We start from the raw sequence: 25,025 nt of genomic DNA, 5'->3' as shown, positions 1-25,025 counted from the left end.
AAAAACAAATTACTTCCGTGCCTTACTTAAAACCCTGGTGTAAGTGACAGGAAACTTAGGAGTCAGTAGCCATTCTACAATGAGAAGAATGAAGCAAGTTCCAGCTCTGTTTAATGCATTTATTATTCATGACAAAACTTCTCAGTAATGGGCCACAGGCCTAGACTTCTGTGAGTGACAGTCTGTACTTACTGTCATTGCAGTAAACTCTGGAGGATTGTCATTGACATCTGTCACCGTGATGACAGCCGTGGCTGTGTTTGAAAGGCCATATGTGGGATTGCCTTCCATGTCTGTAGCTTGAATTATTAACGTATACTGTTGCACTTTCTAAAAAGACAAAGATAACAACCTAAATGAAACGAATTCCTCAAGAAGACATAACAGTTGTTCTGTAAATGGCTCTTGATTACACACGGAAAGCATAGCATTATTCACTCTGATTAACAGGACTCAAAATTTCCCAAGTGGAGTTTACTTTAACTTGTGAAGCGCAGGTCTGGTCCTTGTCTAGAGAGATTTAACTAAATGTTTTCGCCTCTACTGGCGGAAGGGAAAGCGTGGCAGATGTGTGAAATTCACTGCGAAGCTGAAACTTCCATCTGGTCTCAACCTTTCTTTTTCTTCTGAACTTCTCAACACTGTCATCAAGCATTCAAGTCATGTGGTTTGTATTTACTTTCTCATACGTTAATTTCTACTTGGTTTAGGATACTGAAAACAATAAAGAAACTTGAGAGAGAAGAAAGCATATATAATTCATAAAGTATATATGCTTTCCTTTTATAAATCCTTACAGATGTTCTTTCTATTCTAACAAGATTGATACAGTAATTTTCTCCTAATTTCCATTAGTGGCTACTATTTACAACTATAGAGGAGAGAGACATTGTTAAATGAAGTCAAAACCAGAATAAAGGGTTTATGTCAATATCCTTCATTTTGTAACACAGTAGGTATTTCATAGTTGCATACTCAGTGGACTGCTATTTGGGCATAACACTCACAGGGCCCACAGACCTATAATGAATATGGATACATTTTCATATAGATGGTTAATATCAAATAGGCATCACTGCTTTCAAATTCCAGACTGAAGTTTTTAAAGGGGAGCCATATTCAGCTGTAATGTATCTAAGAGAAAAATCTTGAGATCATCTGAGATGTCTACAGCACTAGCTGATGAAATTCTGTATTAGGAAAACCTAAACAAGATACCTGAAATCATTAGAAATCTCTGTGGAAATTGGCACAGATAAAAAATATAGATCATTGAAAAATGTTAAAACATCCTGAACAACAAAACTCACTTCTTCATACAAAAATAAACAGGCACTGCAAAGAGTAGTTTTCTCTAATTTTAAATACAGCCAACATTATGAATGGTCACTCTTGAGGGATTTCTGGAGCTTAGAGAGAACAGACACAAATTGTAGCTTTTGCTTTAGTTGTTAGTGGGAAAGGCAAGGCAAAGAAAGGGGTAGGAGGGAAAGTCAAACCTCACACATTCAATTTTTAGTGTCTGTCCACCAAGTTGCCAATCTCTAGCAGTTATTTCAGTTCCTTTTCCTTTGTCTTCAAAAAAAAACACCCATTTCTTTGATTGGAAAAAAAAAGAAACAAAGGAATAGTGCTGGTTGAGCCATTTTAATTTTTCTTAACCCATAACCCCTCACCATAATGCTTACATAGGCTAAAATATTTCTCAATGATTTCCATTCCCAATCAAGAGTGTCATTTCAGCTTAATGCTCTCACAGTTAACAAGAGAATTTTGTAGGGCATTCAATTCAGCCTCCCAGCTGAAAATCATGAAAAATAAAAATTTTTTATGACTTTGAAATGCCATTTTTGTTGGCTGCTATTTGCAGAAACAGATGAACATTCTCAAAAAAGAAAAAAAATGGAAATTTTTACAGAAGATAAAAAATGTACATAGGTATTATCTGGAGATATGGTTCTTTGTTAATGTCTACTTTACAGTGATCTTTGGAATTATATAAGCATAATATGTACAATTTTCCACTGAGCTGAAATATTGGGATCAGTAGCTAATACTTGAAATTTCCTATTGCTTCAAGCCAGTCTTCAGATATCTAAGTTACAAAAGAACACTGTTATTTCTAAAATGCAGTGTTTCTTCGAGTAAAGAAAAATACCAACTTGGTAAATAATATAATCTCCAATTTTAAGTGCCTGATTGGTAAAATGCTTTTACATTTAGTAAAGAAGTCATCACAGTCTATGTTTTAGACAACCCAACTATTTAGAGCTTCTTGCCTAATTTAGTCACTTGGCATCTGGTTCTGAATGACTGACATTTAGATTTCAAAAGGATTTGACTTCCTACCCTCATAGTTTCGCATCTGATCAAGGGGACTTTGCTTAAAGACATTTCCTTGCTTTCTGTTCTAGAAAGGACAAAGTCTCAACCCCTCTGCTTGCTGTCAATACTTCCATCTCTGTGACTCACCTTTCTCACCAAAGCTCTCACCTTCCATTCACTGACCCCATACCTTGAGCTGTTTCTATTTATCTTCCAATGCCTATCGCATCCCTGCGCCACTGCATTTGGCATTTTCCTCTGCCTGAATCAGTCGTTCTTAACCGGAGTGATTTTGCCCTACATCTCCCCCAGGGGATATTTGTCAATAACCTGAGACATTTCCGGTTGTCACAACTGGGTAGTGCTACTGACGTCTCATGGGTAGAGACCATAACAGATGCTACTAAACACCTATGATGCACAGGACAGGCTCCCACAAGAGAGACTTACCCTGTCCAAACTGTCAACAGAGCCGAGGTTGAGAAACCCTGGCCCAGAATACCCTTCCCCCTTTATCTGAGCCTAGCAAACACGAAGCTTAACGTCATCTCAGAGATGACTTCTGAAAGTCCTTGAGGAAGAGCTGTTTGCCTACTCAGGACACACCTCTATCACTGTTTCTAGTTTCCGAGGCTGTTATCAGTCCATCTGTCTGTCCTCCCCAGCTACATACACACGTGCCCACACCCCTTCCCAGGGCCATTGCTTTGCAGATGTTTATGTCCCTGGCATATAGTGTAATGCCTGACACAGCATAAGCAAGGGACAAATGCTTTTCAAGCTGTAGCTGGTGGATGAATGTATGGGAAACCTTGGGCCTTGCATTATATTATAAAAATCATTTCAGGTTTGGGAAAAAACATCTCCTTATTTACATGGCGAGCTATCATTTATTCATTAAAACATATATACTGGGAGCATAAACTAGCTCACTGATTCCCAAACCGCTAAACTGATTCATATACCATCTTCCCAATTCTGCTGTATCCTCATATTTCTACACCATGAGTCACTTACTATTTATCTTGACGTGAACTCCCTTTTAAAAAACAATATGGTAAACGTACCGTAAATGGAAAACTAGCATCACCTGCCATGAATATAACTCTAAAACTAGACACAATACAATGCCTGTGCTCTGGCAGTCTCTACTTGATGGAGTAGCATCTAAACGACTTGGGCTCTGGTTGTCCCTAGAGGCTTCCCTACGTATATCAGTTAAAACCATTATACTTGCGTGCCACACTTTTGAAACTAGAGCACTGAACTGGAGTGCTCGAACTGAACGAAGAGGTGAGAACATTCAGTCATCCATCTGGCACACATTTAATGAATGTCTACTAGATGCCAGGCAGTGTAGTGTTTACCTGGACAAGATAATGAACAAAACCAGAGATGGCTTTGCTGCCATTAAGTGAAAGAGACAAATACGAATGGGTCACAGGGCCAAATGTGCAATGCAACCATAGTGAGAGTAGGAAGAAGTGATGAGAGGAACCCTTTCATAGGGTGCCTTCAACCAGTCCTCCAAGCCTGGAGGGAGGAATGAAAGCAAGACACATTTTGGGGGTAGACTGAGAGGAACTTGACGGCTAAATCAATCAGTGGATGGAAGGCAGGGCACAGGAAAGGGAGGTATAGACCATGATCTTGGGAAACTGGGGAGGTAGCACACTGATCACATGAAATAGAAAATTCCTCACGAAGCACAGATTTAGGGAGATGGTAGGTTTGCTTTTGATGCATCGAGTTCAAGGATGGACAAGTAAGGAATAATGTCTGAGAACTTGGGAGGGAAGTGCAGGTTTGCGACTCTGTTCAAATTCTTAAACGCAAAACCCCAGTTCCCTCATCTATGAAATGGGCCTGACAGCGCTATCTACCTTGTAAGTTTGTGGGCTAAACAATTTTTTTGAATGGTTACTGTATACCGGGGCATTGTTCTAAGGGCCTTGATAATTAAAAAAATAACATTTATTGCGAAGGAGCACTAACTATGAGCTACACTATACATTGTGTCTCATTTAGTCCTCAAAATAAACCTATAAGGCAGGTGGACTGTTTTCATCCCCATTTTACAGAGGAGGAAACCAAGGCTTAGGGAGCCAGGGAAGCTTGCCCACTGACACTGAGTCATAAGCAGCTGAGAAAAGATTTGAATCCAGGTCTCTCTGAGTCCAGAGACTGTACCATGAATTGTTGCGCTGTATGAGTGCCCTCCAAGCAAGTAGGAATATATGCATGGCCTGAGTGAATCCTGAGTGGGGGAAGGAGGCGGAAAGCCAGATTCCAAGGAGACCAGGAAAAGGTAGGAGTGAGAGGTGAGTATGGGCTGCCCTTCTTAGGAGTCTGGTGTTGACAAGAAGAAAATCGAATAACTTGAACTTTTCTTCCGGGTTCCTGTTCAAGGTGAAAAGAAGAAGAGCACATGAACCTCAAGGAATTTTGGGAGTTAGAAGGCAGATATGATGTCCATGTAACACGGTCTCTGTGTATCTGGAGGAACACACGCCACTGTGTGTGCCCTGGGGAGGGGCTGAGGACCAGCTCTTGGAGAGGGAGGATTAGCCTGCTCTATAGAGAGATGGGACAGAAATCTTCAGGCAGGGGAAACAAAAGACAGAGAAGAAGAGAAAAGTTCCGATCTGTACAAGGACTGACATGTGGCCGTATGGGTGGAGGGCATCACTGGCTCCTTAGCAGGACGTAAGGAATTCTAGGAGCTTGGACTAAAGAAGGCTTTGAGACCAGTGTCCTAGAGGGTCTGGAGCGCCACGTTAAAGAGCTCTGACTTCATGCTGTGGGCTGTGGATTATGAAGGAACCAGTGGGGTTTGTAGGAGGGAACCTGCAGAGGAGGGAAGACCAAGACCACAGAAAACAGGAGAACATTCCTTCAGGAGAGAACACAGAATTGAGGGCACGAGTAAACGTATTATTTGGTGTGGAAAACAGGAAGCATAATTCTTTCTTCATCATGAGAAAAATTATGATGAGGAGTCAAAGTGATGGTGATGATCCACTGGGTGCCGAGAATGGATTTATGATGGCAGCAGGGAAAATGAGAGTTAGTATGTATTGGACACTGTCCTAAACGCTTTCTGCCTTGCGTTACGTCATCCTTACAACCGTCCCATGGAGTAGATGTAATATCATCACCCCCATTTACAGATGGGGGAGCTGAGGTTTCAGGTTAATACACTGAAGGTCAAACAGCCCATCACAGGCAAAGCCAGAATTATTCAAACCTAGTGAAGCAGAGGGTAACTCATCTGTAGTCCTGACTGAAAAGGGCAGGAGATGGACATATAAACTGTATAGTACAGGGAACTATATTCAATACCCTGTAATCAACCATAATGGAAAAGAACATGAAAAAGAATATTTTATAAAACTGATAAAAAGGATATACGTAAAACGGAATCACTTTGCAGTACAGCAGAAATCCACATAACATTGTAAATCAACTATACTTCAATAAAATAAATTTTTAAAAATGTATTTAGAAAACCAAAAAAAAAAAAAAAAAAAAAGAAATCAGGTGGAGATTAAACAATCGAAGACTGGCAGGTATGGTGGGTATAGCTTTAGGCCTGGAAAAACCCCAAGAATTGGAATTTTTTTAAACCTGGAGATGAAAGGTAACTAAAAAGCTGAATCTCAGTAAGCATTTCAGTGATTAGGAATCACTTAAAGGTGTCATCCATCCTCCACTCGACATAAAGAAAATTGTGAATTCTAATAGAAATAAAAGCATCTCCTGCCTGCACGGAGGCCCGGAGAAGTCAGAATAATGTACCCCTGGCCTCAGGCAGAATTACCATAAACCATCCAAGATAGATACATATTCCCCATGTTAAATGACTTTTAGGAAAGGAAGGTTTTCTATAATTTTCCCTAGTAACTCATTGCTGTGTTTAATAATTTCACTGTTAAGGAGCAATTTCTTATACTGTATCTAACCCATGATTCACCAGTTTTGAATTCACGTCCACATTCATTTCATGGGGTCGTGGATAGCTGCTTCCATTCACCGCAAGACATACTTACCCAGAGTATAGCCTGACTTCCGACTTTCACCCTCTAAACTAAATACAGTCTCTTTGATTTTTTAAATACAGTTGGTTTGCTTTGGCAAAACTATCTTTCATTCTCTATGCCTCTTGCTTTTCATAAAACAGTGAGGCTAAATGTGATAGGAGTATTACCGTATGAAAACAAGATGAAGTCCAATTTCTGTATCCCACAATGAGAGTGTGAAATGAAAGAGAAATATTAGCTTTGGAAGATGAGCCATACCTACTTAGTATGTGAGTAGCCTGGCACTCAAGAGACAATATTAAAAAATATACCATATTCTCATATAAAATATAGCATTCATGCTGAATTTACTGACATTTAAGAATAGTATTTCATACAGTAATGGAAGAGGTGTAAAGACATACATGTTTCAAATATCACTGAACTAAATGCACTACTGCAAAAACTAAATTTCAACAATCTCTGGTGCAAAACATTCCTAGAGGAAGAATTGTTGACACGTGGGAATTAATAAGCACAATGTAATAGCCATACACGTAACTCCTAAGTAAGGTCTCAGCTCAGTTGTGAATTAAGTAATCTTGACTGGCTCATATTACTTTATTTAAGTGTTGCCAGCACTATCCTGCGTATATAATGAATCGCAATAGTAATGTTTTCTTCAATCCAATTCAAGTGGATGCTACTTACTCAGGCAAATAAAGCATCATAAAAACCAACTCCTAAAATCCTTGTCAATAATATTTATTATGGTAGGTCTAATGGTTGGTTCCTTTTGACACACATAATATGAGGTCTTCTCACTATAAAAGCTGGCTCAGCCAGAAATCTACAAGCACGGATCTCTATGAGTTGGCACCTGGATAATTCACTCACACAGTGATTACCCATGGTTACTAATGACCTTGAGACTCTCTAAGGAAATGGTCAGAACAGAATAGAGAGAGGGTGTAAAAAAATCTGTGAGGGCTAGAGTTTTCAGGAAAGGATATAAGCAGGGTTTGAATGGCAGCGTGAAGAATTGGAAGGTTCAAGATCAAGAAAAATGGGCAAGACATTCCTGGCAGAAGGAATCATGTGAACAAAACAAAGCAGGGTGCCGGAGCATGGTGGGCTCAGGTCTGTCACAGCGAGATGACCCATCTGGAATGACTGAAATACCTATTCCCTCTCAGCCTGTGATACTACATAATAGTTCAATACTGTCAAGATCTTATGCCTTTGCAACAAAATATTAGGCCAGAAATGTGTTTCTCTGCATCTACAACTTTAAAGGCTTGTCCAGAATGAATGCCATTCTGAATGGCAATAATGCCATTAACCTGTTAAATAAGTTAATCTTAGAGTTAAAGGGAAGGAGATCAACTCTTCTGCACTAAATCAGGAGGCCACAAAAAACCTCATCATACAAGTTATTTGTAGGCTCTTAGAAATATGAATGTTAAAAATTATCCTAAATTTATGTATACTTTATTTGGGCATGATTTTTCTCTTAATTCCTCACCAAAACCTTTGAATATGAGGGAAAACAGAAAATGCCAAGAACGGTAAAAATTAGATGCCAGAGGGTTATTGGCATAACTTAGTCAATGATCACATTAAATATTACATGGACCAGCAATGATTTATCCAGTATACCTAGATCATTTGACCAACTTGAAGTCCTGTAGAAAGAAGTACAACAGATTTCTTCGTGACCGTGAGCATTGTGGGTAATCTTGCGGAGATGTTATTACCTGGAGGCAAACTGTATGTGACCCTGGGCACTTCTAAGATTACAAACAAATTCAAATACAGATGCCGGTTGGCTTACCTCTCTGTCTAGTCCAGCTGCCACTGTGATAATGTCCCCAGTCTCGTTGTTGATTGTAAACATGTTGGGCGAAGGGCTGCTTGGTGCCTGGGACAGGATTCTGTACCTCAACATCCCATTGAGGGCATTTGGATCATCAGCATCAATCGCAGTGACCGTCATCACATACGTTCCTGGACAGAGCAGACATGGAAAATGAATGGTCACACTTCATGTCAGGGTCTCCCAGACGGAAGGCATATTTACCTTCTCCATCAATCTTCATTCCACTTTTTCAAAGCAACATGTAATCATTTAGACTTGATTAAAAACACTACTGATAAGAACAGTACTCAATTCAAAAAATACTGAACATGGTTGAGATGCTTGAAAGGACAATTAGTCTTTTCTAAATTTACATGTATAACGACTCAATGTTTCCATATACTTAGAAGACAAATTCACTGTATGATTCAAAGAAAGAATCCCTTTAGACATTCACTGATATAAAATGCAAATAATAAGTAACAGAGATGCCATCTGAAACTTCTTTTATGGCCACCAATGCCTTCCCTCTGCCGTATTTTTTCCGTTATGCAGTAACATCTAAAATGACATGCTGGGCATGATTCTCCCCAATGCCTAAGTCACTTTCTGAAAGTAAGCCAGCTGCGTAAGGACACACACTCCATTTACTGAGGTCGTGAGGAATCATTCCATGCGTGACTGTTTTGGTACATTCAACAGGGAGTTTTGCATTGTGGTTCATTATTTCCTAGGAGATTAAGAGAACATTGTAACAAACTCAGGGACTTCAATTTACTAGGTATTGTGGAAAGGAAGTCTACAAAGCACCAGGATCAAATAAATTCCAAGTAGCTAGACAAACTGTGCAATTGAGAAGTAGAGAGAAAAGTAGTTACTATTAAAGACGGTTTGTTCTGTGATCTTTATAAGAACTGGATTATAAAATAAAATGTTCCATCTCCACCCTATCATCTTTGTAAGTACCCTATGGTCAGTTCTAGTTTAGAGCCTTTACTGTTGCTGTTCCCTCTACAGGTTACATTTTTTTGCCCCAGAATTAACTAAGGCTTGTTCACATAATTCAAATCTCTTTTCAGAGCTTGTCCCTCTAAACAAGACACCCTATTTGATTATATGCCAACTTTGATTATTTTTTCCCCAAAACTTTACTGCACATTTACTTGCTTGTTTGCCTTTTACATTTCTCCTCTACTAGATTTTAAGCTCCAGCAGGGCACAACTGACTTGTCACTGCTGTAGCCACAGTGCCAGAGCACTGCCTGGCACACAGCATGTGCTCTATAAACATTTGTTGAATGAATGAATTGTTAAAACAAACAAAAAAAATGTTTTGGAATCTTGAACCAAATACTGCTTACAATTCTGCATCTTAGTTTAACTTACAATATTGCATCTTAGTTTAACTCAAGATTCATGACATTATCAAACCTTGCCTAGAAGGATGTTTTCAAACTTACAGAACACTGCTGGACATCGACTCATGAAATGTCTTTATGTCTCCTGATCATTGACAGTCATTTATTTATGGGAGGGATTTATGGAAATTCATGGTCAGATGCGTAATAAATATATTGTAATGGTTTATTTTTGACAATTTTTATGAAACAATACTTTTGATAAAATTAGAAATAATAGAGGAAAAAAGAGAATGAATGATTTTGTAAAAGATCAAAAACCTTCCTCAGGCAAAAAAGCACAACGTTTATTTATCCTTAGAATATATGTAAAAGCCTTGTGTTTTAGTCAGGATATGTTTAACATGCTTTGATTTTTTTTTTTCCTGTATTTTAAAATACTGACGAACGCGACTCTGAAATGTGACTCAGAGCCACAGATGGTTGAACTTCCGGCACAGCCCCTGTCTTCCCACCCAGCTGCCTGCACACCCCACTCTTCTGAGGATACAGACAAGTGTATCTGGACCAGGAAAAGTGCCAGTTTAAGGCATAGTTGGCTATATCTATAAATTGGCTTATGCAAATCCGGTATAGATGACGAAGGAAACGCATAGCGTAAGTTTAAATGTCAAGGCTTTCTTGCACACAAAATATTAAACTATAATTAATTAAGTCTCTCTAAATACCCAAACATCTCAGGAAAGCTGGCGAAATGTTTCCTTTTACCATCTCTATCCCAACTGATTTTCTTGTCCACAAGTTTTCCAAACTCAAGAGGCCTTTCTGGCCTTGGTATTCCACTGTGACTGAAGTTTACAGGGTTTTCAGTACAAGAATCTAAAATCTTGGTCAAATATCACTTCACAATGGCGAGAGGCTTTCTGGCAACTGCTCTTTCTAGGCTAGGTCACTTTCCATGACACTAGTTTCAATGCAAGGGCTGCAGGAGACATTAGGGTCACCCTGAAAGTAAGTATCTTGTGCAGCTAGAGAACTGCCACCTCAGCTGTCACCAAGCCCCCTCTCTGCTTTTGGTTTTGCCCCACTGCCTGGTCCTAGGAACGCCACGTGTTTTAAGACACTCCAGTTGTTTTTGGTGCTGCTATGACTAATAAGATAAAATCTACGCTTTACAAACAGAAAGCCCCTGGTCTTCCAGTGCTCCCTTTCTATCTGCATCGCCTTTATCAACCTTAGCAGAATCAAACGATTGTATAGATTTTACAGTCTAGTCAGATACTGTAGCATATATTTTTTCAAAGGTGGAAAAAGTTATTGTGGGCAGTAGAGGGGTATTTTTCTGTTTTCTCTCTTCAATCTGTTTTTCCCTAAGTTACCTTCCTTTTTGCCTAAGAGCAGCATGAATGAAAGAAAATGACACAAAAGGCTCAAGTGATTTCTCCCTATCTTGCTTATATCCGTGTTGGATTACATTGCATTTCCTCAAGCAATCTCCAAATTATGATCTTTGAACTTACCAGGCTTTGATCCCTCAGGAACCGTCCCATTCCAAACCTGGTGTAAGAACTCAGGTCTGTTATCATTCATGTCAATAACATTGATGACAATGTCAATCGGGTTCTCCACTTGGTTTCCATTAATATCCACTGCATGGGCCCTCAACTGCAAGAGTAATTAGAAAACAAAACAATTTAACAGATTTAGGTCTCGAGTGAGAAGATAAAAGACAACATACCCACGCTACCAAAACAGCACAGATGGACCGAAAACCAAAAGCTATTCGCCCCATCAAAAAAAAAAAAAAAAAGGAATTCCCTGGACGAGCTTTCACTGCCAAGGGCACGGGTTCGATCGGAGAACTAAGGTCCCACAAGCAGCGTGGTATGGCCAAAGGGGAAAAAAAAAAGCTATTTGTCCCATCAAAATTTAAGTTAGCCCAACTCTATATAATTAGGGGAGATGGAGCAACAAAAGGTCACCACTTGTTATCTGCTAGGCACCCTGCTCAGAGCTCTATGGATTTTACTTCATTTAATATATATACAAAAGAGTGAGGTAGAAACAAAGCCACATTTGAAGGTAAGGAAATTGAGCTTCAGAAAAGCTAAGTAACTTTACTCTGTTTATTGACAGAGCCCCTGTCCAAAGCCAGTTCTGTCCAGCTCCCAAATCCTTTTGCTAAGTCCGTACAAGAGTCAGGGTAATTAAAAATGTGGTACTGGCCTAGAATAGTCATAGAGAACAAGAGAAAAGGAGAGGATCTAGAAAGAATTAAGTGTGTACAAGGAATTTTGACTCTTTTTTAATTGTAAAAGTCACTCACTCATAAATATTAAAAGTACATAAGACAGTTGTTCCTCTCCCAAGGTTGAGTTCTCAGTATTATAGGTATTTTTCTAGAAATTTTATCTTTTTCTTTTTTTTTAAACAAATATAATCACTCAGCTACTCTTGGCAAAATATCTTCAGAATCTTTTCATCCGGAACATAGAAAACCATTTCAATCTTTTCAAAAGCTATGTACTGTTCCACTGAATTGTTTCTTTTAAAGAGAATGCTTCTATGATTTTCCTGTTAAGTATGATGCCGGCTGCTGGTTTCTGTCGGATATGTTTTATCAACCTAAAGAATCATCAACATATCCTTTTTTTAATTTAGAGGTTAACACATGAAACAATGTAAATTTTATTACACTGGCCTTTTCAACACCTACAGAAAGAATCCCTTTTTCCCTTGACTTATTTAATATATTACATTACATTAAGAGATTCTTAATAATGAACTATCCTGGCCATTCTATAATTAATTCTATTTTGTTATGGATATTGCTCATTTATGTGCAAGTACTGAGAATCTGGAGATCAAGCATTTACCCTGAAATTGACCTGAAAATATTTATTTCCTGAATTTTAACCACAGAAGTTCAGATAGTGAGAATTCGTACAGAAGAGATATTTAGAATTTTTGATATTGATATTATTTGTATTCATAAATTAGAAACTAGTCTAATTAAGGACTGGTCTATTGTGTGCTGCCTTTATTAAGTTTTCCTATTAATGTGATGTTGTTTTTGTGAAAGGCTTGCAAGTTTTACTTCTTTATGTTTTAGAACAATATAAAAAGCATTAGAATTATGTGCTCCTTAAGGATTTTAGAAGAACTGGTTGATAGAACAATCAAGGCCTTTGGGAGGACGGATACTCCGGATTTAAAACATTTTTAGTTTTTTTTATGCTTATTTGCCTGTTTATATCCAGGGGAGTCTTGCTCTACCACATATCAATATTTTAATAATTTTCAAAACTTTAATAATCTTAAAAGTTTGTACAAGTGCAAAAATTCAACAAATATATTAATGAGAAAAATAAGAGTCTAAAAACAAACACATGCATAGGTGGAGTAAAAAGTATGGAATGACATGCTAAATCAATGGGAATACTAATTCAATAAATGGTGTTGGGATAACTGCACTGGCTGTAAAGGAAAAACAAAATGGATCTATATCCCTTTCTTCTTTTACTAAACTAAACTCCACAGAGGTTGAACATTTAGAGGCAAAAATAAATAAATAAAACTGATAAAATAGAGGAAATTAGCATCTTGGAGCAGGAAAAACCTTTATAACTTTGGAAAGCCAGAATGCCTGATAAAATTAAAACAACAACAACAAACATCACCATGTAAAAACTATAAGTTATAGTAAGGTAAAAACTATAAACAAAGTTTAAAAACAAACAACAAAAGGGTAAATATATGACAAATCATGTACTAAAAACGCTAGTAGATAAAAGGTTCTTAAAAGTACAGAAAAAGGGCTTCCCTGGTGGCGCGGTGGTTGAGAGTCCGCCTGCCGATGCAGAGGACACGGGTTCATGCCCTGGTCCGGGAAGATCCCACATACCGCGGGGCGGCTGGGCCCGTGAGCCATGGCCGCTGAGCCTGCGCGTCCGGAGCCTGCGCTCCGCAATGGGAGAGGCCACAATAGTGAGAGGCCCGTGTACCGCAAAAAAAAAAAAAAAAAAAGTACAGAAAAAGATAAACAACCCCCCGCCCAAATTCAACATAAGACAGGAGTAAGGATATCATGATATTCAACATATGCAACTTAAAACATCAAGATAATTCTTTTACCAATAGTACTGGCAATAAATAAATAATGCCTGGAATTGATAATGGAGTGGAAAGTATCTACTATATAGTGGGAAGGTAGTGCAACACAATACAACTATTCTAGAGAACAATTTCACTATATTTATCAAAATAATTCCAATTTTAGGAAATTTTTCCAAGGATATAATGCGAAAATGTATTGTGATGTTGTCACATTATTTATACAGTAGTTGTAAAACAAAACTGAAAGAACTAAATTACCCAAATATCTACCAGTAGGTAATTACTTAAAATTATCTTAGAGCAATCCAAAATGATGATATAAATAGTGATTTATTGACATGGAAAGATGCTAAATCTTATGATTGCTAAGTGACAAAAGCTGGTTTCAGAGAATGATCCCAACTTCAAAACAATACATTTATGAATCTATGCACAGAGAAATATCTTACAGAATATCACCAAAGTTAGGAAGAAAAAAAAAGAAAAGAAAATGGTTAGTTTTATGTACTGGGATTTCAAATTCTTTTCACTTTCTTATTAATACTGTATTATTTGAAAATTTTCATTTCTGTATTATTTGAAAAGTTTTTACAATGTGCCAATATTCTTTTCTAAGAGAAAATGATACTTTCATTAACAGTTTTAGTAATTCATATAGAGATTGGAGAAGTAATAAAGATCAATTTAGGTTTCTATATTAAATGCATGAAAAAATTGTTGAAATCCTGTTCCAGAAAAATGTGTAAGCATGGCTAGAAAAAAATGAAAGAAAAATGCTCTCTGGAATTTAGACTTTAATATTGGGTAATTCTTGAGTTTTAAAATACTCATTACAATATTACTTTTAAATCATTTTCAAATGAATACGTATATTAAAAAAATATGAACATATAACTATATACAAAAGCTGTTATAACTTAATAGGAAAATGAATAAAATAGAAAAATAACACAAAAATTAGCATAAGAAATATAACTAGATAATATATCTAAGAAAAGATTGCTCAGACTGACAGATTGATGAAACCAAGTATTGGCAGGGTTATGTGGAAAAGGGAAATCTTAATTTCCAGTAGGCAGATCAAAATGGCACATCTTTCTGGAGTTAATATGACCGACAAATAACAAAACAAAAATGTGCTATACATTTTCTGTGACTCTAATGGTAATAATAATACCAGCAGAAACAGATAAATCGACAAACATAAATGTATATTAATAAGAAACTGCTATTAAAATGATAGTTTATATCTTCAATGAATACTATACAGCCATTAAAAATGTTGTGATCTTTATATAATTTATATGAAATAGTTTTGACCCCTTTCATGTAAATTTGTTCTTATAAATTCTTAGCCACGTATCCGAAGGCAAGTATCAGCGTGTAAACAATAATATGATTTTAAGCAGTTTTAGTTTTTTCTTTGGCCTTGTTTGTTTTTTACCATGAGCATTCATCAATTTTATGAAAAAAGTAAACTTATTTAAAATAAATTGAAAAGGCTACAAGTACTTTTCTGGTGTTAGAATGCTCAGGATCAAAGCTTTAAGACTGATGTGAGGGCTTCCCTGGTGGCGCAGTGGTTGAGAATCCGCCTGCCGATGCAGGAGACACGGGTTCGTGCCCTGGTCCGGGAAGATCCCACATGCTGCGGAGCAACTAAGCCCGTGAGCCATGGCCGCTGGGCCTGTGCGTCCGGAGCCTGTGCTCCGCAACGGGAGAGGCCACAACAGTGAGAGGCCCGCATACCGCAAAAAAAAAAAAAAAAAAAAAAAAAAAAAGACTGATGTGAGAGGCAAATGTTAAACCCTGCACATATTTGGAAGAGTATTAATACAGAGAATTATCAGCTGGCTGAAATCTTACATGAAACCGGGCTATGAGCTCGCGATCCAGAGGCTTGGTCACTGACAGCTGACCTGAGATGGGGTTGATAATGAAGATACCAGTTGGAGGCTGGTCGGCTCCCGGCCCAGTTACGCTGTACCGTAGAGAGAGGTTTTTATCTCTATCGGACCTGATCTGAGGGTCAAGAAGACAATCACATTAAACAAGGGACTAAATAAGCTCATTATCAGAGACAGGGCATGCCACACCTCATGGTCTCTTCCAGTTACAAAGGTATACCATCTCTTCCCAGAAAACCCTTGATGCTCTGCCTGCCCTGCTCCTTTTTCTTGCTTCTGGGTGATGGGCTTCAAAAAGAGATGTCACCTATCACCAGAAAGACTGGGGACAATGTTAACATCTAAAAGAACACACACTAGGAGCAGTGCAAAAGTCAAAACTAAGGCGCATCAGTTTTTAAACAGAATCAAAGTTTCTCCTGGGAATCTGGAGGTTAGAATATTTAACCCAGTAAAAGGTGTCCAATTGAATGAAGATAAAAATTGTTTACTTTTGCATGAGTTAGGATAAGAAATCATTGTCTAACCATAGTGTAAAAGAACCTCACATGGGAACTCTAAGATTATGGTTGAGCCTGGAAGTGAGATTCCTGTACTTGCATCGGGCTGATGTTTTTCACTGCAACCAAAGCTTCCCATGTTATTTTAAGGTGGCACCTAATACTCCAAGTACTTTGTTAATAACAAAGCATGCAAGAAATGATTTTATAATATATTTCTATCACTCTTAAAATTTATACCCATTATAGGCTCACTGCCTTCTCCTCCAAATACAACAATTCCCGGAAAAATAAGGTTACAGATGAATGGTCATAGGAACAGGCTATAAAAAGGGAGGAAGGAGAACAGTACAGAGAAAGGGCCAGTTCAGCAGTACTATTTGGAGGTGATGATACGAGATATTTGTGTATTAGGTAAATACCTTTAATCCAGTAACAGAATCCAGTTTTTGTTTTGTTTTGTTTTTTTAGCTAAGGCAAAATTCTTTTCTCATTCTCCATTAAAGTAGAGACACAGAAAACACCTCGATTTGGGGGCTATGTCTTTCATTGTTAAACTGAATTATAACGCATGTTACCATAGACTATACAACACAAATAAATGACTTATTAAAAAACACAGCTTTCTGTATGTATCTATTGGAATGTTAAATTAATCCTATACAGAAACATTTACTTTCTACTAGATGGGAATACAATGTCTTCGTCTTCTTTTCTTTTTGTAATAAATAAAAGGTTGCTCATTTTACTAAACATGTAGAGATATCTGTCATTTTGTTCTCTGGGTCTGATGATATGCATTTAGAGTAACTGGAGAAAAATCTCACTCGTCAGCTCTGAAAGCCTATGTTTTTGCACAGCCCCAGGGAGTCTGTTAATGGTATCAGAGGTCATTTTTTATTTCTTTAAAAAACTCTCAAACACACTTGGTACTGGCATTTTTAGCAATGATTGCCCCTTTATTTTTTCTTTGGCCCAAAAGCTATTTGTAGAGGGCAAAGATCATCACGGGGAGTGCAGATTTCAGACACGGAAGCTAAGGTGTGTGGGAAGGGGTACGGTGTGGGTGTGAAGCATGTTGGAGCTAAGGCGTATGTATTCAGACACTGAACAAACTTTATCATCCATGAAATATAGGGCCGACCCACAGAGTGCTCTATCTATAAATAATCTGAGGTAATGAAAAAATGGAGAAGAGACTGTTTACAACACTATAGACATTTCATCAATACAAAACAAAATATGTTTTAGTACATACATGTCGTAAACTCTACCTTGTGAAAAAGAGACAAAAGCACTTCTAACATACACTTGACACATGCCATGGAGATCAGTGAAATTGTGCCACCCTACCCTGACAAGTTCTTGAGGAAAAGGCCCTCTGGAGTTTTCTGGCAAGTTGATTGGAGGGATAACCCAGTCTCTCTTCTGCCTTTGTAGGTAGCCATTGTGCTTAGTCAATTGTCTTGGGAATACTATTTCTTCAATTTCTCGTGATTCCTTTGCATTAAAATACAAGAAGACATTCCTGAGTACTAGGAAAACATTTTCTGAAAGTACATCAATATCAATGGATACCTGTAAGCATAGGAATCATGGTTTATTATGAACAAGAAAATAGGTCTGGAGGCCTTCTCCTCGTTCCCCTATTAAAATAATAGAAAACACCGTAAAATTGTGGGTGACAGTGTTCACTGAAAAATTGAATTCCAAAAAATTTATTATGTGGCACAGCTGTGTAAACTATTTGCAGTTTCTATAAGCCATCTTAGATAGTAGTTAATATTGAGCAAAATTTAATAGTACCCTTTTATACATTTCTCATTAGTTTAAACCATAGTTCAGGTAATGTGCTACTGTGTACGTTAAATTTAGATCTTGATGTGCTAAAATATAATTTGGATTTCAAAAGAAGTTTAATACATACTGCTAAGGAACGTCTCAAATATTTATGACCCTATTAAATCCCACAGAATTAATGCTGTACTTATTCTAAACCTGTGTCAGCCATGATGGATGCTGTAGATGACCCACTTTGCACATGGGGTATTAATCTCTGCTGGGTGTCAACATTTTCTTTTGTTTCTCCCTATGTCTGTAGACATTTTAGCCATTAGACCTTGCTGCTTCAATGCAAAGATCCAAGCTGGTTTGCTGGAACACAGCGAATCATCAACAACAACCAAAGCATCTTTTCACTCAGTTACCAGTTCCTTACTTTATAGTACCCAAATGACATGATTTCCCCCTAACAGTTAATAGATTAACAAATTACATTTCACATAATGAAAGTCCAACATTGGTATAAGAGAAAAAATATCTTTTTCTCTAATATTTATTCATATTTGATTATGGCTGTGTATATCACATTTACAATTAAATACCAGAAAAGAATGTGTGTATTCTTATCTCCCACAGTACAATAAATATACAAAATGTAATAGTCATAGTTCATAAAATCATGGACTTGAGATTACATTAATCAACTCAAAGGACTAGAATATTCAGAACTAATAATGTTATCATAACTTTACTGAAGAAGTTAACTTTTCTATTTAAAATTCTTAAAATAGTGCCTTACACAAAATAAGTGCTCAATAAATATTGAACTGAATTGAACTTTACCTTGTTAGAAATGTATCTTATTTATTTTATCTTGGCTTATAGCAGCTTCCACCAGAGGGAGTATATTATTCCTAAATGTCATGTCGGTAGTATAAATAATTCATACTCCCCAATTTAATTATTAAGAGACAAGACAAAAACCCAATACTGCTTGACAGAAATGCTTTCCTTCTACTACCATAAATCTGTATTTCTCATCTAATAAATTTGGCTGGTGACGTCTAACAAACAATTGTTTATTTTGTGGTTAAATTTAACACCTTATAAAGCTTCTATGAAATTTAAAACAAATGACTACTTCTAATTTAAATTAGGTTAATACAGTTTAGGATTGCTGATAATACATTTTGTCTAAGCATCTTATAAGGTTAAAAACAGCAAAATATTATTGTAGCAAATGAAGCTGATACAAAGTCAAATAGTGGCCACCCATTAACATTTCTGATCTGCAGACATAACTCCATCCAAAGCCATACTTGGATACTCTACCTTCACTGAATCCTCAGGTAAGGTTGGTTTGAGGCTCAATTTTACTGCCACTTGCCACTTTTCCTGAGTCTCTTTGTCTTGAGCATATATCAGGAACTTTGAGTGCTCAGAGGAGAGGGGAAAGCTTCTCACGGCATACACCACGCCATCTTCATCCACCTTAAAATCTGCTGGTTCGCTGCTTTCATACTGTACTTTTCTTTTCCCGTTGCAGTTGCTAAACTTCACTGCAAAAACATAAGACTAATTATACCACCAAGGCAAAAACAACTGTTCATCTAAAGCTATATCCTGATTAGGTTAAAAATAAAATGTAGCAACATGAAACACAAAAATTTTATTTTTACATTATTAAATTTTCATTAAAATTTTTTTTAAAGTTACACCACTCCATTTACAGTTATTCCAAATATTAGCTATATTCCCCGTGTTGTACAGAACATCCCTATAGTCTATGTTACATCCAATCATTTGTAACTCCCACCTTCACTCCTGTATTGCCCCTCCCCCCTTCCCCCCACTGGTAACCACTAGTTTGTTCTCTATATTTGTGAGTCTGCTTCTTTTTTGTTTCATTCACTAGTTTGTGGTATTTTTTAGATTCCACATATAAGTGATATCATATAGTATTTGTCTTTCTCTGTCTGACTTATTTCACTTAGCATAGTCCCCTCCAAGTCCATCCATGTTGCTGCAAGTGGTAAAACTTCATTCTTTTTTATGGCTGAGTAGTATTCCATTGTGTGTGTTTTATATATATATATATATATATATATATATATACACACACCACATCTTTAGCCATTCATATGATGATGAACACTTAGGTTGTTGGGTTGTGAAAGAAAATGAATTAACATTTGTTGAATGCTAGGCACTGAAAAAGACACTTAAGGTTATTTACTTTAACCTTAAGAATAACCACCCAAAGTAGGAATCATTTTATCTGTTCTACAGATGGGGAAGAAAATTTAGAAAGCCACCAATGCTCCATGCTGTTTGACTCTTAGTGGTTGTCTGCCCTACAAGAGCACAAAGGGATCTAACTCAACTTATGACTCAAGTCTTAAACTTTTAATAGACAATGAAAGTAAAGTAAAAGAGGCTTGATAGATGCTTGGGAAGAGAGTAATGCCACATTTAGATCTCTGAAAGTACCAAAGTAACTAGCATATTAAAAAGGAGTTCTTCATTTGGAGCATAGCTTGAATGTCCCACAGAGGGGAGGAGCTGAGTCCCTCATGGGCTAATGAGAGTGTGTGGTAAATGAGAAAAATTCACACTCACTGTTACTGCCACTGACTTCAGCTAATTTGGTACTCAGCTTACGTATTTGGATTCAGGTGTCAGAAAGATGCAGGCTAGGAAAGATAGAGGCCTTTGAAAAAATGTATTAGCAAAGAAGGAAAAAATGTGCCTTTTCCTACAAAGGGTCACTGCACATCCTATGAATGAGAAATGGGTGATCCCAGAGAGTCTGACATCAGAGAAAACACGTGGGAGGAAATTGCATAATGGTCAGGTACTTAAAATTGTTTCGCTTTTCTAATACCTCTGCCCCCACTGGTTTAATATTTGTTATTAAATTGTTCTGGGTTTTTTAAACAACTGGTAGTTTTCATTTGCTTTAATATTAAAATAAGTAGCATTTGGGGCATTACTCAATTTTAAAGAAAGGTCTTGTATTACATAATTCCCTTTGTACATTCAAACAGTGGAATCAACACCTCAACTCAAAGTCCATTGCCAAATGAAAAAGTTCTCCTTAGTGAAGTACCAATCCTGACTTCATCCTATGGTTGCAATTTAATGCACAAAATATGCCTGGTTCACATGCTTAATCAATAATTACCAGGTTTTACTGTTTTCAAGTCATGAAAATTAAAAAGCTTATTAATTTCAATGAGTGTTATGGACTGAATTCTGTGCCCCCAAATTCACAGGCTGAAGCCCTAATTCCCAGTACCTTAGAATATAAGTATATTAGGAGATACGGTTTTTAAAGAGGTAATTAAGGTAAATGAGGTCATATGGCTGGGCCCTCATCCAATATGACTGGTGTCGTATAAGATGAGGAAATTTGGGGCTTCCCTGGTGGCGCAGTGGTTTGGAGTCTGCCTGCCAATGCAGGGAACGCGAGTTCGCACCCTGGTCTGGGAAGATCCCACATGCCGCGGAGCAACTGGGCCCGAGGGCCACAATTACTGAGCCTGCGTGTCTGGAGCCTGTGCTCCGCAACAAGAGGCCGCGATAGTGAGAGGCCCACACACCGCGATGAAGAGTGGCCCCCGCTCGCTACAACTAGAGAAAGCCCTCGCACAGAAACGAAGACCCAACACAGCCATAAATAAATTTTTTTAAAAAAAGAGAGGAAATTTGGACATAGATGCACATGTACATAGAGGAAAGACCATTGTACGGACTGAGGAAAAGATGGCCATCTGCAAGTCAAAGAGAAAGGTCTCAAGGAAACCCAAACCTGCTGGCCCCTTGATTTCAGACTTCCAGCCTTCCAGAACTGTGAGAAAATAAATTTCTGTCATTTAAACCACCCACTCTGTAGTCTAATAAATGGATAATACACGAATTCCATTTGTTAACCATTGGTCAGTGTTTATTGTGTGTTGTTTTGTTCACTTATGACTTAGATGCACCATGAATATTTTCTCAAAATTGACCAGATTCACTTCTGCCCTAGCACCAAGCACTGAAACTTACTTAGGAGAAGGTTTTTACAGAAACATAGAAATTAATAGAAAAATGTGGAAAACCGCTATGCTATAGAATCTTAGTTACAGCACTAATACATATTTATAATTTATGTAATATATTTATTTACCATTTATGGACTTTCAAAATGGTTTTCAGGAGGACTACGGCAAAATATGTTTACCAAAAAACCTGGTTAAAAATAAAAAGGAGAGTGGACAGAAGCACTTGAAAGGGAGAAAGAGATAGTCAAGGGACACGGTAAAATTAAGATTAGATTTAAATTTTAAATTTGAAGATGAGGAAGGCAAACATCATAGTTATATATGACTTGTGAGGAGAAATATATAGTTCACTGGAACCAAGCTGTTTCTGTTATTAACATACTTTCCTAATGGATAGTAGGTAAATAATTCTGAGTAATATAATAAGATTTTCAACCTTTATTTTCCAAAATATGAAGCAGTTTGATCATTTTTTAATGTATAGGTTTTTAAGAAAAGGTGATGATACATTTATTTTAAATTAAAATGCATGCTTAGCAGTGAAACTATTCTGTATGATACTGTGATGGCAGATACATGACAGTATGCGTTTGTCAAAACTCATGGACTGAGCAACACAAAGAGTGAATCCTAAAGTAAAATTAAGGACTTTACAGTAATGTATCATTATTGGTTGTAACAAATGTGCCACATTACTGCAAGACGTTAATAACAGGGAAAACTATGGGGTGGGGTGGATATGGAACTCTTCACTTGGTGCTCAATTTTTCTGTAAACTTAGAATTGTTCTAAAAACTAAAGTCTATTAATAATTTAAAAAATACTTCCTTTAGGGGAACTAGCTATATTATTAGGTATTTAAAAGGAGTAGATAGTTGTCAATATCCTGTCTCTCCCAAACATGAGTTCCAGTGAATTGCCCCAACGTGGTATTAGCTGGAACTGGATAATATAACTGAATCAATAACTTTACATGAACACCCTATGTATGGAGATACTGAGTGTAGTTTCATGAAGTATAATATTTTACCAGACATGTAATAAAGTTGAAATTCCGTTATTTTAAAAACAATCGAACTCAACTTGAAATTTTTTTTCTGACAATCTTCTTTACATTAGAACATTAATTTTGCTTAAGTGCTCAAATAACTTGGAGTAGAAACTGCAGAATTTCAAAACATAGGAGAAAAGGAAATAAATTGCCTTAGACAACTGAAAAAACAAACTTGATCCACTGGATCATTCAAATTTAAAATAACTCTACACACAATTAAATGTTTGTGCCTAAAAACATCATCATATTAAACAAGAAATTTATTATTAGAGCCATTGCATAGTTTACATATAATATGTAGTTACTGTGTTCTAGCCTAGATAAAACTTTGTTAACATGATTAATATGAAATTAAACACCAGTGAAATAATTATTTTAAAGTACTTTTGACTCTTAAAGCAATACCTCAAATTAATGTTGACCATAAAACCATAATATCCTTATAAAATATTAACGGCAAACCACGGATCTTATATATTAAATGTATTAGCAGTTGATAGCACTACATAAACCACAGAAATGAAAATGTGCAAATACACACATACAGTTTATAATTTTTGCCTAAGTAAAACATCACCCATATTTAGAAACAATTATGAGAGAACAGTGTAAAATAGTTTTGTGCCTAAATATCCCTTTGGCTTTTTTATTGTATTTTTTTCCCACATTAATTGCTATTTCTGAAGGCATACTGGGAAAACAGAAATAGTTTCACAGTGTTAACAGACATTCTCCTTCTATGGGGACAGGGCAATATTTATTAAGGAGCTAGCTATCTATTAGTGAAGAAGTGATAGGGAGGAAGGTAGAGAACTGTCTCAACTTTAAGGATTTCATGGTGTTTTTACTTACGGATTCCAATGGAGAAAGGTTACCAAGTGCAGGTTTGCTCATAAATCTGCTTAGATATTCTTTGCTTACTCTAGGCCCTTTCTGAGTTTCAATTTGAGGAACAATTTTTCCTAGAACCATTTAGGGTCCACCAATCCTTTTCACACATGCACAATAGGATACACTAGAGACAGTTTGTAAAGTTCCATATGGACCTTGGTGGAAAAAGTCATTACATTTTCTCTATAGCATGTAATTATGATAAGAAAAATGAAATACAGAGTTTTAGGAAACATACTGACTATTAAATACACATAAAACTTCCATACAAAAAAATTTTAAAAAAATCTTTAATAAGAAATTTGAGCTTATTTGCATGAAGTGCCTTTTTAATAACAAGTTTTATGACACAGACATCAAATGCTTGATAATTACCACCAAGGCGAACTTTATTCACAAAAGCTGGTGGTAGCAAATGGGTAGCACAGAGTTCATCACTTTTTCTCCAACTGACAGAAAGTTCTTTCTTGTCATGAATCATGAGGGATACACTGATTAAATTTCTTGGTCCTTCTTTTTCTTAATTGACAAATACAATGTTGAAATTCTTGTGGAAATGCAAAAGTTTTCATATTTTTTCATTTTAAGTATTTTAAAATAAAGATAAAACTTTGACTTCAAACATATATAGGTATTGCTCTAACAGTCATTAATTTTTCCTTAGGATTTAAAATGTAACACCAACTAAATATCACAAATGAATCATTATCCTTTTTCCAAAGCTGAACTTTGCTTCAAATCCATAAGCTCGGTGAGTATGTGTAATATTATTTACATGGCCTTTGCGATTTTCAATTAAGTTCATTCAGGTGCTCCAAAATGTCAGTTAAGTAGGCTATTTTTTTCAAGCGAATAACTCTCCTTCAACAAATCTGCAGTGAACAACATTCAAACACACTCACACTCCATTTTTCTATTAGCTAATAAACTCTTGCAAAAAAAGTGTCCTTTGGACAGCTTGGGCACTTTGGTATATATCAGCAAATATGGTTTTCTAATCCCTAATCTTTGCATAAAGCTGTTGCCATTTATTTTCATAATATCAATTTATGTGGTTTTAAGATTTATGAGCAAACCTTTATATACAAGAGTTTCTAGGTGAGTAAAACTAACGTAGAATCATGGGGCTCTCAGATTAAACTCCTGATGTTTATATCTTCATACCATTT

At 36.7% G+C, this 25,025-nt stretch overlaps 1 protein-coding gene across 1 annotated transcript in view; it reads right to left on the bottom strand.

The window, feature by feature from the left end:
• Positions 1-25,025, bottom strand: part of CDH2 (cadherin 2) — a 216,817-nt gene that overhangs the window by 43,250 nt on the left and 148,542 nt on the right. The window contains exons 3-8 of the mRNA XM_059039741.2: positions 19,198-19,424; positions 17,437-17,583; positions 15,543-15,698; positions 11,081-11,225; positions 8,179-8,351; positions 193-330 (exon numbers count right to left, since the gene is read on the bottom strand). Of these exons, the coding sequence (XP_058895724.1) occupies positions 193-330; positions 8,179-8,351; positions 11,081-11,225; positions 15,543-15,698; positions 17,437-17,583; positions 19,198-19,424 (986 nt within the window). The remainder of the gene's footprint in view (positions 1-192; positions 331-8,178; positions 8,352-11,080; positions 11,226-15,542; positions 15,699-17,436; positions 17,584-19,197; positions 19,425-25,025) is intronic.

Source organism: Kogia breviceps, chromosome 15 (genome assembly GCF_026419965.1).
Source record: "Kogia breviceps isolate mKogBre1 chromosome 15, mKogBre1 haplotype 1, whole genome shotgun sequence".
In the NCBI taxonomy this organism is placed as follows: Eukaryota; Metazoa; Chordata; class Mammalia; order Artiodactyla; family Physeteridae; genus Kogia; species Kogia breviceps.
Note: the sequence above shows the minus strand (reverse complement) of the source record. Positions and strands in the feature narration are given on the sequence as shown.